The sequence below is a fragment of the Anas acuta genome, chromosome 5, assembly GCF_963932015.1.
Source record: "Anas acuta chromosome 5, bAnaAcu1.1, whole genome shotgun sequence".
Taxonomy (NCBI): Eukaryota; Metazoa; Chordata; class Aves; order Anseriformes; family Anatidae; genus Anas; species Anas acuta.
Genome location: NC_088983.1, coordinates 55,394,370 through 55,414,550, shown reverse-complemented (window position 1 = coordinate 55,414,550; position 20,181 = coordinate 55,394,370). Strand labels below are relative to the sequence as shown.

At 35.5% G+C, this 20,181-nt stretch overlaps 1 protein-coding gene across 6 annotated transcripts in view; it reads right to left on the bottom strand.

The window, feature by feature from the left end:
* Positions 1–20,181, bottom strand: part of GAS2 (growth arrest specific 2) — a 90,902-nt gene that overhangs the window by 29,834 nt on the left and 40,887 nt on the right. For all 6 annotated transcript variants that reach the window (XM_068684979.1, XM_068684974.1, XM_068684976.1 and 3 more), the window contains exons 5-7: positions 16,116–16,179; positions 10,999–11,143; positions 6,937–7,044 (exon numbers count right to left, since the gene is read on the bottom strand). In XM_068684979.1, coding sequence (XP_068541080.1) covers positions 6,937–7,044; positions 10,999–11,143; positions 16,116–16,179 — 317 coding nt within the window. The remainder of the gene's footprint in view (positions 1–6,936; positions 7,045–10,998; positions 11,144–16,115; positions 16,180–20,181) is intronic.

Sequence of the window (20,181 nt, the reverse complement as noted above, 5' to 3'; positions counted from 1 at the left end):
TATAAAATAGACTTACTGTGTTTATCATGAGACTTTCATAGCCTTTGGCTTCTAGACAGATTAATAAATAATTCAAGGATGTGACTATTATGGCTAAACGAACTGCACCACAAAGGTTTACTCTTGATAAATACTTTTTTTGGCTTTTGAAGCAAGAATCAATTCCTATTGATCCATGCATGCATATGCAGCTCAAGTAGTTTCAAGTGTTTGAACACATCTTCAGACAGAATCTTAGTAAATAGCATCATTAAAGACAAAAAACTTGCCCCCAAATTTAAACTAAAACAAAAATGTGAAACGAACAATGTATTTTTAAAATTTGTAGTCCAAGAAATACGTAATATAAAAAGCCTTTTAAATTAATTTACATTCCAGTTAATAACTGTAATAGAAAGAGAGAAGTACTGTGTGTTCCTCACCATTAGAAAAAATGCTGTAGGCATGAAACCTAGGTGACATAAATACAGCACTCAGATTCTAAAAACAACATTCACTTTTGAAGAGGGGGATGAAAAAAAGAAAAAAAAAAAAAAAAAACGACAGTCAGCACAGCCGCATAGTCATCACAGTCTCTTTAGTGGACATCTCACAACTTCTGCCAAAGCAAAAAACAAAACAAAACAAAAACAAAACAAAACAAACAAACAAACAACAAAAAAAAAAAAAAAAAAAAAAAAAAAAACACGTCCTGATGGAATACTGGTCGAAAAACTAATTGGTACACAAGCCATATTCTCATTAAAATATAACATTTTATATTTCACTGTGGTGAAGAGCATTTGGACAAATATCATTTTCTATTTTTCTACTTTTCTACATTTTCTGCTTTTCTACAGCATTGAGGACAAATCCATTGAACACATGGGATAAAATACTGCTGCCCATATGATAAAAACTACTTAACACTACTTAACTTGCATGTTACCACTGAGGTGTGACAGAGCTTAACTTTAAACTAAAACTATGAATTTCATAAGGATTTGGCATTTATAAAACACAGAAAACACAGTAAATACAAACCGCAAGCGAGACAGGCTTTACCTACATTTACCTGCAGTAAAAAATGTGAACTCTATTTTTTCTATTTTCCAGTAGAATTATTAACATTTATATTTTGGATACCTGAGTCTGTTCCCATGATCTTGATTTAAAATACTGACGTCACTCTAGTCCTATCTGATAAGAGATAGAACAATTCAGATTGGACAGGAGCTCAGGAAGTCACCTAGTCTAACCCTCTGCTTAAAGCAGGGTCAGCTATAAGGTCAGATCAGGTAGCTTAGGGCTTTAACTAGTTGGCTTACAGAAAACACTATAGATGGTGACTGCAAAACCCCTTTGGTCAACTTGTTTCCTGGCTTGACTATCCTCATGGGGGAAAAGTTTTTACTTAAATGAGAAGAAATCAATTGCAATGCAACGAGCTTTTGTAATCAATTGCATTTCCTGTGTGAGTAAAACTTTGCCATTAAATGAATAATTTAAGCTCCGCACAAAGTGATACTGGATGCAACAGGAGGAAAAAACATTCATTTCATACTGATAAGAGAATGGCAAAGTAAAAGAAATGAAGGGCATTTTAAAAAACAATTTAAAATTTTCATGTTATTTCAGGAATGCAAAGGCCAAACCATGTTGTATTAAATACTTAAAAGCCTACATAACAGTTTTGTTAAACCATGGCCAGTACAATTCAATTTAAAACCATCATCCCTACTCAAGATATAAAGCCTATGTGGAAATCCCCAAGAAAGCTTCAAGTTCCTTAAAAACATTACCCTAAAGCTAAAGAATACTGCAAGAGATAAAAAATGCACTTTTATGTCTGAATCCTACATGTTCAATGAGAATTTCTAATGAACTGTGCAAAACTTTGTTTTACTGACATCACATAAGCCTCACTTATTTTCATTTCTCTAAATGGTAGTGTAAGTTAAGTTACAATATGCTTTAAAAGCATACTGTACACAATAGACAACTTAAAGATTTGGTTAAATTTTTAATTAGCATTGTCTACTACTTGTCTAAAGCTATAGTGAAGAATATTAACTCTCACTCATCCTGTAAATCGTTGCAGCACAGTCCTATAAAGATAGATGTGCTTGCATTGACTTCATTAATAGTGTTCACATTACAGCAATACAAGATCCTTTTTGCTTCAGCAAGGGAAAGCAAAAGGTTTATACAAGAGCATAGAAAGCTTGGCGCTAACCTCGTTAAAGAGTAACATTACAAATAGCTGCATCTCCAGTTCCAATACATCAGGATTACTAGCTTCCAGCTGTGAACACTAACTGATGTCTCATCATTAAAGTAAAATATATTAACAGCTGTTAAGTTCAAAATGGAATCTTACAAAAAGATTAATCTATGAAGCAGAAGCACAAGAAATAACTGGAAATACTTCCCCCTATTGCTTTCAATATAAACCTATGGATCCCAACCTGTAATTCTTAACAACAAATTATAAAGAGTTTTTCATGTTGCAAAGTAATTTTTGTCTGTAAACTCACGGCTGAGTGGATTAGCAGTTTATCTGTGCACTCAGATATGCAGATGGTGATCCAGTACCTTTTATATAAAAGGACAGTTGAGTCAGCAGAACATCTTCCCAAAAAGGGAAGGAAAATATGAGAGGATTTATGTAATTTGTTCTATTTTTATATACTCAGCATTCTAGGGAGAGAAAAAAGAAAAAAAAGAAAAAAAAAAGAAACAATGAGATCTATAACACTTCACATACTTATATTCAGTTACCCACCTTTATTGAAAGTATTGAGAATTTCCTTATATAATTATTTGGTAACTAATTACTAACAAGAATAAGGATGAAACACAACAAATACTCAGAGAGGGTCAAGCTGTGGCATAGGAACTGGCACATGGTTTAAAAACAAACAAACAAACAAACAAACAAAGTCCAATCATCCACTGTGAGAACATCTCCAAACAAAACAGAAAAACAAACAAACAAACAAACAAAACAAGTTACATCTGGGTATAAATTAGGGCTGGACTTTAGACATGACTTTCACAGCATCTCTAGCAGTTAACCTTGAGCTGACAATTAGTATGTTTGTCTAGTAGCAGTAGAAGACTCAGATTCAAAGCTCAAAGAAGAGGTGAATGAATGTCACTGTCCTTGAAGTCTAGTGATCCTGATGAAGTCCTGATCAGCCAATGCTTTTGACATCTTAAACACCACTGAAAGTTACCTGATATGGATAAAGCTTTAGGAAAGGAATTACTGTGCTAGAAAGATAAACTGTTGTGAAGATTAGAAGTGAGAGGGCCTTGGCAAAGCAGAAAATCTCTTAGAATCCTTCAAATAAGCAAGACAAAAGAGCCAAGTGTTGAAGAAAAACCCAAACCCAAAAAGCACAGTTAGAGCTGTGAATATGCATTACTTATTTGGTCTGGAAAAGCAGAAGATGACTGAGTCTTGACAACTGTATAATCCATCTGCTTTCCATTTTTACATAGTTAAGTGGTATATCATATCTACCTGGATGTCAAGCGTGCTTACATGAATGCATTTTTCTCACTAAAAATGGGCAATAGAGGGGCAGAACACTGCCATGCTGTTTTCAGCCACCAGTGATCTTATATGCATTCACGCATATTGAAAGAGAGTCCCAAAAGAAAGCTTCTACATCAGTGCTATAGCAGGAAAATAATGCCTTTCATTTACTGAGATTTCAATTCAGATAGAACTAGTATCAATTTAAATGTTTCATTATTATCACAAGCAAATTACTGATCCTAATAATTAAAAGAACAAGGTCAAAAAGTACAAGGGCAATCACGTCAAGGAAACATGACAGACTTGAAAGTGAGGACCCATTATACCACCTAATCAGACTCCAGTTGCAGAGAAACAGTTTTTCATTCTGCAGAACCCAGTGTTTTCAATTTTATTATGGATGTGGATCAATAGTATACATCTTCGTGAGAGAAGCTTGCTAGTTTGCAGAAATCATACATCCTTATCCTTATACCACAAGATAGCTTGAAATATTTGCCACTGAAAGTCATAGTTAAAAAATAACCTTTTCCTATGACCTGACTGATATTTCTTAATATAAAATTATGTATTAATGTAAATAACTCCTTTGCTGTCTTCTGCAAGAAATAAAGAGTTGAAAATCTGTGACTCAGTTTTTCAAGATAAAAAACATGCCTTTGTGCAACTGAAGTTTTCATGTCTTGTTATTCTTTATTTTTACAAACAGGCTTATTAATTCAATACTACTTGGTAAGATTAAGACTTGTACCCCAAAGAACTTCATGGCATAATGGTAGGATCAAAGATTGAACAGACAAACAATTGACTGTGAATCTTAGATATCATTTCCAAAGAGATAATGGGCACCAACAGCAATAAATACAAGAACGTAGTTACTAGGTACAGAAGTGTCCTATAAAAGGGAAAATGGACTTCAGCAATACAGATACTTAGCATCTTATTTTTGAGAACAATTACAACTTGAGAACAATTACAACTTGAGCACATTTTACACTAGTACTTGAAACAATTGATGAAAAGCAGGATTTAGGACAAGGTTGGGCAGATAGTCATTTAAGAAATTCTCTCTGTAATTTTAGGCACCTGCAATAAGATGCTCAAGGTAACTACAATAGTGAGACTCAAGTCTTCAGGAAACCATGAACTTGCTGTGGCTGCAGATGTGGCAGTTGCTTAAAATGTGCTTGGTGATCAACTGTACTAGAAAAAGGTACTTCCATACTACAAAAGCCTGGAATGAAAACCACAGGTTGAAAGTCTCCATGAAAGAAAGAATGCTTGACTTTTCTCTTGGCTCTCCAGCACTGTCAGATCACAGAAACTCTGAATGATCCAGCACTAGAATAAGCCTCTATAGAAACCTGCTCCATCAAAATCATATTGGTTATAAAGAACACTGCAGTTCTGCCTGAAGCTTACTATATACACCACTCAGAAGTGATCATGTTCATCAGTTGGTACAGAATGATCTACAGAAGTTGAGAAAAACTGTCTCAGTTCAACTGATTATACACACTGGATTATAAACAAGTGGCGTCTATCTGGTTGTGTCACACTCTATACAGAACACAGAATGTAGGAGGTAGGAGGAACTATCTCAGCAGCACCAGAACAAGGTGCCAAATATCAATAAAATTAGAAGTCAGCTATGCATCTCTAACATGTTTTCTCATAAGGAAATGTCCAAAGGATTCCAAAGAGATACTAATAAATCTACTCATGTACACAATAAAAATACGTAGAATAAAGAATCAAAACTTACTGCGATCCAGTGGAGCGTTCCAAAGTGAGATCCAAACTAACCAAAACCCAGGACAAATTACTTCCAAAATCTATGAATATAAGCTTGTTCCCACTGAACTTCCTGGCAAGTTTCCATTGATATCAATGTTGCAGGAATGATCTTTAATACTGTATTTTAATGTCTAATCTATATTACTGTTATTTTTTGGCACAATTCTACTTTGGAATGTGGTAGCGTGATATGAAAAGGGTGTTTTGTTTGCAAACTTGGAACAAAATCTGACTTGGACTAGATTACACAATGAAGAAGCCAGCGAAAGGGAATTTGACGCTCACCATTCTGGCAGAAAAAAAATGAGTTTATCAAATCTAGAAGATTTAAAATACTTTGATATTGTTATTTGAAATGAAAATTGAAAGGGAGAAAACAGAGGTGTTAAACTCTTCCGGATTACAGATTAGTTTGTTAATGAAACTACCTTCTTCAAAGTCATGTAAAGTTAGTACCCTAAAATATCACAGAATTAAAAAGTCTCATTGGCTATGAAACAGAAAAGCTATTAATCCTTTATGCTAGCATGTTAAATCTCAAACTATCTGTTACAAATCCCGTATTTCTTCTTCACTTTTAGCTATTACTGAATTAAATGGGAGTTTCTGTTTTCAGCAAAGTACTTAAACATGTTCTCAACTTTATACACATGGGACAACCTAAACCCTTATCTAAATTTGACTTCAGTGTAAATTAAGCATACGTTTATGACATAGAAAGCACTCTGGTGTTTTGTTGAATAGAGAATTTGACTTCTACAGATGGGAAAGAGTCCTCCTGACTTTTGTTCTTAGAAGTACTAAATCCTCAGTTTTATCAGGCCATAGTTTCACGTCTTTAACAAAACAGGGATAACAGTTCTTTGACAGCAAGAGGTGTCATTCAAACCAGTCTTTACCAAGGACAGCACGTGTGAACAGAAAAATGGAAAGAAGCATAATATGAACCGGAATCTTTCCTCACTATCACAAAATCATATGATGAGTATTTTCACATTATTAGCATGAGCATACATACGGAAGATTAAGACGATCAAAATTAACTTCGGCTAACATATTTGTGCTAAATTCAGCTTAGGAAATATTTACATTTACAATTACTTTCTGGTATTGGAGTTAATATACTACATATGAAGTCTGAAATACAACACTGGGTTTAGAAATACCTGCTCATCACATGAAGTAATACGGACATTAATGTTTTGCTCCCCCTACTTTAGGGATATGTCTTAGTTGTGACTTGTTAATTCAAGGATCATGAAGTCTTTGATCCTTTTCCAGACCTGTCAAATACTATCAGCCAATACAAAGTGGGGGAAAGGCTGTGATGATGAAGTACATTTTCTTTCAGACAGAACTGTGAGGAAATCATCTTCTCTGTAAAGACTTCTGATTGCCATTGATCAAAGACGGAGCAAATTCAATGACCTAGAATTAGAAGGACCTACCAAATGCTAATAATTCCATAAGTCAGTTAACCCACTGTATTTCTTTATTCAGCATCATAAAACTGAGTTGATGCTGGTTAAAAAGAAAATATTTCCAAAGGGGAAGGTAGAAGACACTAGCAACTTGCTATAAAATAAAATAAAATAAATAAATAAAACTTTTACCCTAATAAAGAGGATCTTTTCTCCAACTCTGTATCTTCCTTGTGAAAGGCGCTCCACACAGAATTTATTAGGGCATTTACAAGGTGGATCTTCAGAAATGTGTTTAACCTGATTTAAAAAAAAAAAAAAGGAAGGAATTTATTAACAGAATCTGTTTAAAATAGTATCTGTGGCAAAACATACAAGAGGACATTTACATGACACCATTAATCTAAGTCTTCATTGCTGGTAATTTTCCTCATTTTTCTTCATTTCCCTTTCACTTTTTTTTTTTTTAATACTTTCATCTTGGTTTTATTTATTTGTTTTTGAGAAATACTATTTCACCTACCACATCTTTAAAGGGAACATTGTAAACCCTTCACTCAGATCTAAATTCTATTGAAGTTATTGAGAATTTCACGTGAATTATGAATGAAAAAATCCTGAATGAGAATTCAGCATTAGGCCCTTCTTGTACTGATGTGAATGCCACTGTAATATTGTTTAAAAGATTCAGAACCTAAAAAGGGTTGCTTACTTCTTAGGAAACTGAGGAAAAATATCTGTGAATGCTTCCCTATCTTTTCAGATCACTTACTGACCAAAAAGATCTAGTGTAACTTCTGAATACACTCAGCCTTAAGATGACTATAGAAAGCACTGCATAGATTCATGTGCACATTTAGATTGTGCATGTATGTCCTTCAGGAGCTGCACCAAATTTAGCCAGACTCAAGAATCAGGAATCAGTTGCACGTTAGCCTTGAAATACAAGCAATGTGAAAACAATTAAATAAAATGTTAACAGTATATATACACATGCACACCCTGTTCTTTATAAGGCTTATATATTAAAGCAGATCTTGAATGCTAATTTTTTAAATTATTTCCATAATCCCAGACTGTGGTGCTTCCAATGCCAAGGAGAATTTTACAGCTGTGAAGAGGTAAAAATAGAAACAAGTGTCATAGTTCAACATAAAATGTGTACTGTATAATTGAATTCTACAAACACTTCGACAATTTGAGTTTAGCATCAAAATTTTGTAGATGCATACTCAGTATTTTATGGTGAATCAGCTCAACTGTCAAAGTACTAGTACAGTTGACAGACAAAGGTGTCAAAATAATGCATTTTGCCTTCTAAATAAATACAATAAATATAGAAGCATTTTGGTTTCTGGATAAAAGTTATCCAATACTTCCACTTTGCACTTTCAAATAGTGCACTTGTACTTTAATTAAAGGTGAGCAGAGAATATTCTGACATAGTCATGCCAAGATGCTCCTCAGTATTGCTAACTACTCTTTGATGATCGCCAAGTTAGGGCATTATTGCAATCAAGGGGAATTTAAAGGGGCCCCTAGGCTGCTCTACTTTATCAATGCCAAACATGACTACATAGCCCCAGCAATAAGAGCTGAGAAAAGACAGATTAAAACAACCTTCCTGTTTTTTGTCAGCTACTTCAGCCTCTTGTGAAAATGCGGGCCTGCATATGCTACCAAAGACATTAATATTTAGTGAAAGTTTATTTTGTACTCTTCAGTGATCTGAAAGTAGAACAGCCATCAATTGCTAAAAGAGATGTGGCTGAGAAATTTATTTGGCATTTCAATTGTACACAGGAACATCATTTTCATACACTGCAGTTTTCTTTGATGGAAGCTGACCTAGTATGTGGGTGTCAAACAATGCAAAATGCTGGAGGAACTTCCTAGAGGTTTTCTCCACTTCAAATAATATTACAAAGTCCTTTTGAAATTCAGATTGTCTATCAAGGCCTTGTAAAAGCAGTCTGAAGACTGGGAAATAATCTGCTCAGAACAGCTAAGACATGAACATTTTGAACTTAGAAGACAAACAAACAAACAAAAAAAACGGGTAAAGCTATGGCAATACAAGAGGTATTAAAAAAATACTTTTGAAGCAAAACCAAAGTTTTTCAAATACACTCTTAAGAGAAAGTCATAGAATGTTAAACACACTGGAAAGAAATTAAACATTAACCAAAATTATTCTTTCTATACTGAACCGGTGAATAAAAATGCTTTTGAAACCAGCCTTCATGACCAACGTGAAGGCCATATAATTATGTCTGAAGTTCTTCAGTGTAGTTATCTGAATAACTTCATTACCTCGTGGAATAGTTTTACTAAGTACTTTTTTATTAGTAGTATTTGTTTGCCTTTAAAAATAGGGCATTATATTTTTGTGAAAAATATTGCATTTAAAAATTACACTTAGGAAAGGGATTCTGTGTATTTGACACAGAAAGTGTTAACTATTAGATGTTTTGTCCTCAGTTTCAATGTACAATCACTACAATCACTGCATTATTTTAAGACTAGTTATTTAAGTGATTCTTGTGAACAAATGCTAAGTGTTAGCCTCCATTTTCTAGAGAATCAAATTATTTAGATAGTCGGCTGCAATAGGAATAATGTCAGTGAAGTGAGGAGTCGATGACTGAAAACCAGGGTAGGTTTCTGAGGGTGCAAAAGGTGCATTCCTATATCTCTTGAAATGTAGGTAGTCCTCTAAACACCATCCCCATCCTTTTGACAATGGCCCTCTGAATGCTGCTTGATAATCAGGGATTCCTAACATAATATCCTATCACAGTTATCACCTCTGAAGATGGTCTTGAAATTTCCATCTGAAAATGGATAAGGTGGAATATGCCTTAATTACTACGTCTACCAGGGATAATCTATGCAAGCAAAAATACAGCATAGTTGGACCTAACAGGTTAAAGGTTGTTTTGAGCTGTGTAAGCAAAATAGAGACATATTAGAGCTGTGAAGAATGAAAGCCAACAGATTTATACCAGTGTAAAACAGCAGATAACGAGACCTTCTCTGCTGATCCTCCTATTGAGGCTTCCATTACCTTATGATCCCAAAGGATACAGCAGTATTATTGAGTGGAATTTGGAAATCAAATAAGGAAGCAGAGGGAAGAATTATATCCTATTTTATTTTGTGTCTGGACTCTACGAGCACTGCTGCTATTTTATGGTGTGAGTGTCTGGGGCAGTGAGGGTCAAGAATCCAGCTGGATGAATTCCATTATGTTTCTATCCCTACTGGTTTCTAAATTAAAGGAGGTGGTTGGAGACAACCTTCATACTCTCTCTTCTGTTCCTACAAGATATGCAGTCACCACACTCCTACGCATAATTGTTCTTCCTCAATTCTATTGAAATATAAGTGAGTGCTTTTGTAAAGTTGTGGAAGAAATAATAAAACAAAAAAAAAAGTTAAAAAAAAAGTTAAATTTAATTATTTTCATTAAATAGTATAAAGTATTTCAATAAAATGAACAAACATTATATTCCATCTGCTTTTTCTAACAAAGAAGTGGCACATGGATTTTTCAAGAAGTGCTTTGTAACTCCCAGGTGGCACATCTACCTTGTAATATAACAGTTACTATAGTAACAGCTTCTTTCTATAGAATATATTTGTACTTTTCAAGTTTAACCTCTTCCTGGTCTCAAAACGTGTCCTTTTCATCTGATTCCAGTAGTTTCAAGTGAACCCCTCTAGGGATTGCAACAGAGATATGAACACTACAGTATAATGTGAAGAGTTTAATAAAATTCAAAGCAAGATGCTTTCTAACAATGAAGAAAAAATCTTCCCCCTCCCACCACCACCACCACCACGTGAGAAACATGCAGAACAGCAGAATAAAAATTAGGCTGAGATAACTTCAAAGTGTTTGTTAACTGTCTGTACAAGTCAGTATGGGCCAAATCTCATAGTCCTGACTCAGTCCTTTCTCAGACAAAACATCAAGTGGGAGTTGATGAATAAGAAGTGAACAGAAAAACACAGAGTAATAAGAAGGGAACTTGGCCTTAAACACTAAGCTAGGCTAAACTGCATATCTCCTACACAATGCTAAATTTTTTCCAAACTTCTGGCAGAAATAATTGCGGTCAAAAATAAATTAACTCTATCAGTCTGCAAATCTCTAAAATACAGTGAGATGTAAAAATGAAGCTTCTGTGTGTTTTGCAAGTAAGTGCATACAAGAATGGACCAGATGGGAAGCTTTTCCCCACAACTTACAGCATCATCCAAGAGCTTCCCTGTGCTCTTTTTCCCTGGAGACTTTGTTGGTGAGGGCGAAGGAGACGGGAGGGGGGCTGAAAGCGTTTCCTCTTGTTCAATCTCTTTTTCCAACTTAATTAATCCAGGAGGCTCCACCCCAAACCTTTTAGAAACACACAAACAAATTACTTGTCCTTATGTATTTAATGTTTTACAAAAAAATGGTGGAAAGTATTTATACTTCTTATATCACACTAACGTGCAATAATAGGTTGCCACATACAACCTGTTTTTTGTACTTGTTTATAAACAAGTACAAAATATATCTGTCATTGATGCCATCACTCCAAATCAACACCAGGAATGAAATTAAATGATATCTTTCAGTTAATTGAATTTACAGCCAGTGTAGTTCTTCAGCTTCTCTGTCTGATAATGTATGGTGGTGATTGAGTAATTTATGAATAACAGTAGGCCTTAAAAATTGCTCTGCTGTGGAGGACTGATTGAAGTTCAGCACACTAGCACTTTTTGTCCCTGTTGCTTGTATGTGTGGGTTGGGGGGGGGGGGCAGAGGTGTCTTTTTTTTGTTGTTGTTGTTGTTGTTTTCCTTCAAATTACTTGACATCTTTGATTTTCTGTTAGCATTTTTCATAGAACTCCAGCTGAAAAGGAATTAAAGATTATCCTGGCCTCTAATATTGTACCAAATTTACAGGACAATAAATGGACACACAGCCAGTATTTTTCAGAATCAGCTAGTGTTTTCCTTATAACCTGTTTTTCACAGCCAATCTTCAGACCTCTGCTTACAGTGGCAAAATACTTGCAGCTCCAACCAAAACAAATACAAGCAGCTTTGGCATGGAGCATCTGAAGCACAGCACTTGGAGAGCAAAGCTCTTTAAAACAATGCCTGCTTTTGAAAGCTTTATGGCAAATGATTAAGTCAGTATCTCACAGCAAGCAACAGAACTTGGACAGATGTCAGGAGTCCAAAGGCCCATCCTATTTTCCTAATCACTGATAATTTCCCTCTCCGTTTTTCTGTGCCAACACTGAAGAACAACAAGAAAAACAAGGAAAAAAAAAAAAAGATTTCCTTTTTCAGAGAAGGGCTTTGACTTGATAAAGTTATCATGCCATGTAGATTTCTCATAGCAAGCAAACTGCTTGCATAAATGAAACCATATTTTCTTCTGTAGTAGAAAAGTCCATAGACCAGATGCAGAACTATGCTGACTTATCTAGGTAAAGATCTGGACACTGAAATATTGAGTGGAAACAAACACATTATTAACATTTAATCTAAATACTCGAAAATAATGTTAAATGCATACAGAGAAAGGGCATAAATGCATATACTGTGTCCTTTTTTTTTTAATAAATTTTAATTTAGTCACACTACTGCCTAGTAAATTAATAGAAAGAAATCTAAGAACCAAATCTGTGCTTGTATTGGCTTATAACTGGTGCAGTCTGCCTAATGAAAAGTCAGCCAACATTGAAGCAAGCACTTATATACAATCCATTTACTTCCTGTCTGTCTGCAGATGCCGACAGGCTGTAAATCATTAAATTCCCGCTGGGCCCTAAGCCTACACCTGCATGCAGCCTTACTCATCAAATAAAACTCTTCCACTCTTCTAAGCAATGCTGCTTCTTAACTTCTGCTGCTTTCCATAATCTCCATTTTTTTTATCATTGTAACAGACTTTTAAAGTTCCACGTGTTTGTTGTGTTCTAAATTCTTCTGGTGCTGAGTTGAAAAGCAAACAAACAAAAAACCAAACATACACACAGTTTTTTCCATACGTGGAATCAACCTGGATTGATACTGAATGGATCAACCTGCTGGGAAACTGAAATGGTAAAACCACATCTTTTCTGAGAGGGCTCTGTCATGCAGCAGAGGTGCAAATTCTGTTCTGGAAGGTATGCTGAGAATTTCCTTTCCTGCACTTTTCTAGCCTGCTTTCTCAAAACGACAAATGAAGCAGCGTTGGACTGTAACATGATCTCCAACAGACTTCTTAGAGCACCACTTCCCATTTTTACCAAGGAAAAATTGAATACAATACCAGAAGTGTTAAAATTGCTCAACAGTGATTTCAAGAGATCTGTGGGGGTTGTCTTGCCCCCAGAGTTTAACAGTTACATAAGAACTTCATTCTTTTTTCTGCATCTCCCATCAGAATTTCTCTTGCTGCCTCTCATCCTTTCAGAGGAGAGCCCTGAAGGAGTTGCCTTTGCTAGGCACCTCCATCCAACCCCCGCTGGGTAGAGCAAGACGGCAACTGCATCCACCAAGTTGTCTTCTACAGTCTGAAGAAATCCATGTCCATCAGCCTTTCCTCACACAGAACATGTTCCAACTAACAAGCACTTCGCTCGAGCTGCTTGTTTTGCTCTTACTAATGCAGCCCTACACACATTTCACAGAATCACAGAATTTCTAGGTTGGAAGAGACCTCAAGATCATCGAGTCCAACCTCTGACCTAACACTAACAGTCCCCACTAAACCATATCCCTAAGCTCTACATCTAAACGTCTTTTGAAGACTTCCAGGGATGGTGACTCCACCACCTCCCTGGGCAGCCCGTTCCAATGCCTCACAACCCTTTCAGTAAAGAAATTCTTCCTAACATCTAACCTAAAACTCCCCTGGCGTAACTTTAGCCCATTCCCCCTCGTCCTGTCACCAGGCACATGGGAGAACAGGCCAACCCCCACCTCGCTACAGCCTCCTTTAATGTACTTATACAGAGCAATAAGGTCACCCCTGAGCCTCCTCTTCTCTAGGCTGAACAAGCCCAGCTCCTTCAGCCGCTCCTCGTAGGACTTGCTCTCCAGGCCCCTCACCAGCTTCGTCGCCCTTCTTTGGACCCGCTCAAGCACCTCGATGTCCTTCTTGTAGCGAGGGGCCCGGACCACTTCTTGGCAGACTCTCAGGCCATCTCTTGCAATGCTGCTGCTGAGATGGTCTGTCCCTAACCCATACACAAGTATTCTGCTCCTGGTGCATGCTTTTGCACTTCTTTGTGGTTTTTTTTTTTTTCTTTTTTTTTCTTTTTTCTCTTTTCCAACTCCAGAATTTTTCTATTTTTCAACATGTCAAGGGCCCTCTGGACAACTTTGCTCTCCAGTGTGTGGACTTGTTCCCACAATATCCTGTTCATCTATTAATGTGCTGAGGCTGCCTTCCATCACACCATCTAGACCATTAATAAAAACGTTCAAGCAATTTTGTCACCAGTATAAATCCCTAATAAATGCTATTAGTAACCACTGGGGCTAACACTCTGAGCTAAGCAGTCACTACAGTTTTCCACTCTCTGTGTAGTCCATCCATTCAGTTCATCTCTCTCTAATTTGGTTAAAAGGACACAGTGAGAGATGTGTTGTTAAAGTAGTTAAAATGCTATTAAAGCATAGGTAAATTAGAAACCATCTACCCTCGTCCACAGAGAATCTGTTGAATGACTTCAAGCTGAGCAGAACAAAACTCAATTCTGTCTCTGCCTGGAATGATCCCCATTCTCTTTCATTTATGGATCAAACCCAAGAAGACCCTGAAGACTAACAGTAATCTAGCTGGACATTAGCGTGCTTGAAGGTGGCTCCTTGTGATGAATAGGCTGCTTTGAACATATCTTTCTGCTTTTAGAACACAGAAAGAAGAGGAAAGTAAGAAGTTATTCAGTGTCTCTATTCTTCTCATTCTGTAGAAGCACATACATGTAGAGGCACCTTTTCAAAAATCTCTGTGACAAGTCTTCTGGAAAGCAGACCCCAAAAGGCTGTTAACAGACCTAATTTGCTTTACAAAGTGAGCATACAACCAGCCTCATTCCCATTTAAAACAGCACATTTCCTTTCCTATGCTTAGTGGAGGGAACTGTCCATTTTCTTTTTCAATAACAGTTTTAGTTTACAAAAGATCAATCAAAATTGATGCCAAATAAGTACTTCTCCATTATATCAACCTATGAACCACCAATTATATTCCCCTTGAACAGTTTTTGTGCCCCTCATAAACTTAAGAGATTATAAATATTTTTGCTTGCTTTCAGAAACAAGTATATAGACATATGTTATTTGACCTCTAAGCCGTAAATAAAAAATGAATACAGTAACATAATCTGTAAAACATAATAATGTTGTATAATAATTCTTGCCATGTAGAAATCCGTTCTTTTTCTTACCACCATTGCTATGCCAACTTCCACTGGCAACAAAGGCTTTTCTGAAACTTGACCAAGAGACAAGTTGAATTAAGCAGCTTCCCAAATGAGTTGCATTCATAAAATATGAATGCCTACAATAAAATTTTGCCATGAAACTACTAGTTGTTTTACTAAAAATAAGTGGAGGCCCCCTTCATACTGATTGTAAACACAAGGCATTTTACTGAAATTAATGAAACTATTTAAATAAGGCAATCCACTGCAATAGAGAGGGCTTCGTATAATTGCCATTTACATGTATGACTGGGCAGCACTACTGCTGTTCAGATATTTTGTTGAAAATATTATGCACTGCTCTGGTTATTTCTGCATCTGCAAAAACAGAAAAATTGCATTTTAATTACCATCATTTTGATTGTCTAGAAAAAGTCACTGGTGTCTTGCAGGCAAAAATAACACTAAAGGGTACTGAGGGTCCTGCCTGACTAGAAGCATCTGACAGAGATGGAACACAGGCTGTTAATTCCATTCTTGTCCTGATTCTGTTGGTGAGAATCAGAGCTAAGTTTATTTAAATAAATGAGGTAAGAGTCAGTGTTGTTTAGATCAGATTTAAGTTATTTGAAGACTGATTTATTAACAGCAAAGCTAATGAAATCTCAATTGTTTATAGACAGACGTGACTATTAGAAAAATAAACAGATCAAAGTTTTATTTAGAAATCATTCTCAACTGTCTCCTTTCCTAATATAAGGACAGCCGAGAGATAAGCTTACTGATGTGAAGGTATAGATATTTTATTATATGTGTCCTGAGTGACATCATGTTCTCCTTGAACCTGATGAGCATAGAAGTTAGCTTGGGATGTGCTGATTTAGTAAGTCTCTCAATAGTCAGTGCTGTCAAGAATGTAAATATTTCTTCATTCTTTAAATATTTCCACCTACCTTGCTGCAATCCTTCCAAGTTCCAGCAAACAAAGGCACACTTCTCTTGGCTGCTTGTGGAGAACTGGAAAAGAAAAATGAAGATGGAAAACATATATAAATAAAAGCTATTTTAAACGTCTTTGTGACGGACAGAACTGAATCATCAACATCTATAACTCTCAACGTAGATGAAACTTGCTTTTTTCTTTAGCTAGCTGGAATTTTACTTACTGCAACAAAAAGGATGGGATCGAGGACTGTTTCTCAGAGTGCAGATGATTTAGGAAATTCCCATTTAGTTATCCTTTAATTCTTTTGAAAATAAAATTCTAAATCATTGGAAAATTATTTGGTAACCTACAATCAGTTTGTAATATCCTAAAAATAATAAAGAGCTCTGGCAGAACTCTAAGACTAGAAGAGGATCAAAAATAAATGAGTAACATTTAAATTAAGTTTGTTTGTTGGTTTTTGTTTTTTTTTCTTTTTAACCCTATAAACTAAAAGAATTCACATCCTTTACATCACTGTTTTTCTTAACCAATTTAAATCAGAAAAACTACAAGACTTCATTAATATACCTCACTGTAAGTTTGGTCCTGAATTTCTCATACATTTCTTCTTAAAACAAATAAAAAATGTGAGTAATCTAGGAATTAAGCTCATAATAAGAAAACCAAACCAAACACTTGCTTCCTGTAATATATATATATACACACACATGCAAATATGCAAGTTTTTATGCCTAAATTCCTCATGACCTGCAGTTGTTAATCTTCAGAAGAAACTGTAACACTGTAACACACTATGAATCTCTGTACTTCTAATTCAGAAATATCACCATTATCTGAGAAGATTCTCTCTCTTTTTTTTTTCTTTTCTTTTTTTTTTTCTTTTTTTTTTTTTTATCTCAGATAGGTAGAGTTTTGCAGAGAAGTCTGGTAAAATATATAAGCAAAAAACAAAATCAGGATTTAAGGAAAGCCTGTGACTCCTTGTAGAATCAACTCCGACAAAATCCTCAAAGAAATACCAAAAAAAAAAAAAAAAAAAGAGAAAGAAGAAAAACAAAGCAAACAACAACAAAATAAAACACAGATAAACCATGAGAATTATGAGTACATCGTCATCATCTCTCCAGTAGAGAGATGTCTCCATTGTCACCGTCTCTTGCAGCATAACCCTCACATTTTGGATAAACTTGAGGTTTTAGAAACTCCCATGCTAACTGAAAGATATGTACCTTATACTTCAGATTGAACTGAAGAACTAAAAAAATAATTGTATGACTGTTTGTACCAATGAGGAAAAAAAAAAAAAGGCAATGAAGTTGATGTGTTTTCAATGAGTTCAAGCTGAGACATCTGTAGTATAAATGTTTTGGTTGTCTAATGACTCACCTAACTGAAATGCATGAGGAAAAAAAATAATTAAATATATATACACACACATATACACCTGAAAAACATACTTCAATGTCCAGCTAAAACTTGTTGTTGCTTTGTCCTATAATGTATGCATGAGACCTGGACTTGGAATTCAGAGTTAAGCACCTCTAAATAACTAATGCCTACTGGGGCTGATCTTCAATTTCTGCAACTTCAACTTCTCGCTCCACTGACTTGAATAAATCTGTGGTAAATTACGTGAGTTGAATGCTCGCCCTTAAGTCTTTTACTAGCGTATATGTAGCAATTCAAGATGTATGCATTCTTCCCCTCTAATCTCATCCAAATATATTTCCAGAAGTAAAACTGCAGAGCATGAAAACTAAAATGGCAATATACTAGGAAAAGTATTTTTATCCTTCAGACATCTGTTATTAAGAATATAAAAGATGGAGACTTGGACATCCAGCTATTCTCAATATTCTTTCTTGCCACAACACAGTAATTTTATGAAATATTTAACCTTCACTAGCAATCAATATTTTTTAAGTGTTATATTCATGACTCTCAAAAGATATTCTGCTGCTTTCATTCTAAAGCAGTTAGGACTACTCCAAAATAAAACTTGATTTTAAAGAAATAAGACATCTCTGAGACTACAAGTGGAATAAACCATTTTTGGAATAGTCAAAGGGAGTTTCTGAATTGCAATTCACACATATACACATCTGAATAACTTTTGGAAGGGAGAAGGAAAAGAGAGCCTCAAGTAATATTACTTCCAAAAGGATTCATAGATATTACTCAACAAAGACTTGAATAAGAAAGGTAAAATATTTTTATGTCAATGCTTAAAGCTCTTCTACCCAAACAAAACCCAAAGTTCTTTAGCAAATCTGACTCAACATAGTCTAGACACATTTCATGCATTTCACACTGAGCAACGTGAAACAGTGAAATCATTGTTAGAGGATGAAAAGCTGTGCAGGCAATAACCAAGCATAAAAACAAACATCTGGTCACACGATAAGAACAGGGTGACACACTGCTTCTCACAAGGCAATGTTAGCATTCCTGAGGACTATACCAGCATATGTATTTGAGTACTTGAGAGACAAACAAGTGTTTCTTTGTACACTGCAATACCCACTGGAAATAATTTAAGATTCTCAAAACAAAATTTTTGGTATTTTCCAAATACAGATGTATAATGGGCTACCACCTCACTAGTGAATGTTCAGGAGTTAGCAAATGGCACAGAGACACAAGACTGCATTTCTATACCTATCTTGGTCGAGATGTTCAGTAACTTTGACAAAGCAAACAAGACCATTGCCTTTTGGAACAAGAAGCACTTCCAAGCGTCTCAATTTCTGAGTACTCATCTTGAGTATAACTCACATCTTGAGCTATTCCACACTAACCGAAAACTTGATATTTAAAGTCACTTTCTAAAGGCTGATTTATGTGAAAGGCTCAGCTTTATGTGAAAAAAGCTACCTTAATTCTTTCTCTTGCTTTTTTAGTTTTACATATGGAAGTTGCAAATTCATCAATATTTTTTAAAGCAGTTTGAGACATCTAATAGAAGAGGTGGCAAAAACTATTTAAAAGACACTACACAGCATGGAATTCACTTTTTGTATTATTTGGAATCAGTATGGCACTAAAAATAAAATCTGTAGGATTCCGCATAATTCATATTTAAGTTCTTACACTAATTGTACTGCAGTTCATGGACAACTTTATCCTCACATGTACACAGTTTTCTGAACATATATTCATACAGACATATATATTGCCAATATCATTTGTGGACAGCAAGCAGGCAATTCATTCCGAGGTGATTGGTTACAAGCACAGGTTGAAATGCAACAGCTGTGCCTATGGTATTCTGTTATATCCTGTGGGAAAGGCATCCATCTTCTTCTGAATTACTTGAATTTACATTAGTATTTACTTATTGGAAATGGGCACCACATCTACTTTTTGATATGACCAGTTACTCAATCCTAGAAATTTTGCATGGCAAACATATATTTGCTATGCTTTTTTTTTTTTTTTTTTTTTTGAACTGAAGCAATCGATACACAGTTACACGCGGTAAGTGCTGAAAGCTGAAATGATCTTTTGAAGCCATCTGCATTCTATGTATAGCCACATACATAATTCACTGCACATCATTCAAAGTCTACAGCATGACTCATTTCCCCACCAGTGCTACTGTATGGTGTGAAGAACTGAAGAAAAAACAACTGTGGAGATCTCTCTAACATTCCTGTGAAGCAAGTATAATTATCTCCATCTGATACACAGAATTAACGTACATGCATTACAAATAAAAATGCACACTAATTTAAGTGTTATTTAAAGAGACATACAGCCTTATCTGCAGGGTACTTTCATGTTTCCTAGCACTACATTTTTTATGAAAGCAAAGCCAACACATCACAGCGATCCCATTACAAGGTCTGGTATGTTTCGTACCACTGCCGTAGTTACTTGTCAAATGCTGTTCAGTAGCAACATCCAAAAACGGTCTTTCAACATCTTATATTATTCTCCAAAAATCAACATCTTCAGATTTTTGCATCAAGTGAGGCATGTGAGAAGACCTACTAGTAATGATTTCCTTCACTTCCTGAACCAATCATTACCAATACATGGCCAGAGCAAGGTCCATTCTGAAGAGAGCA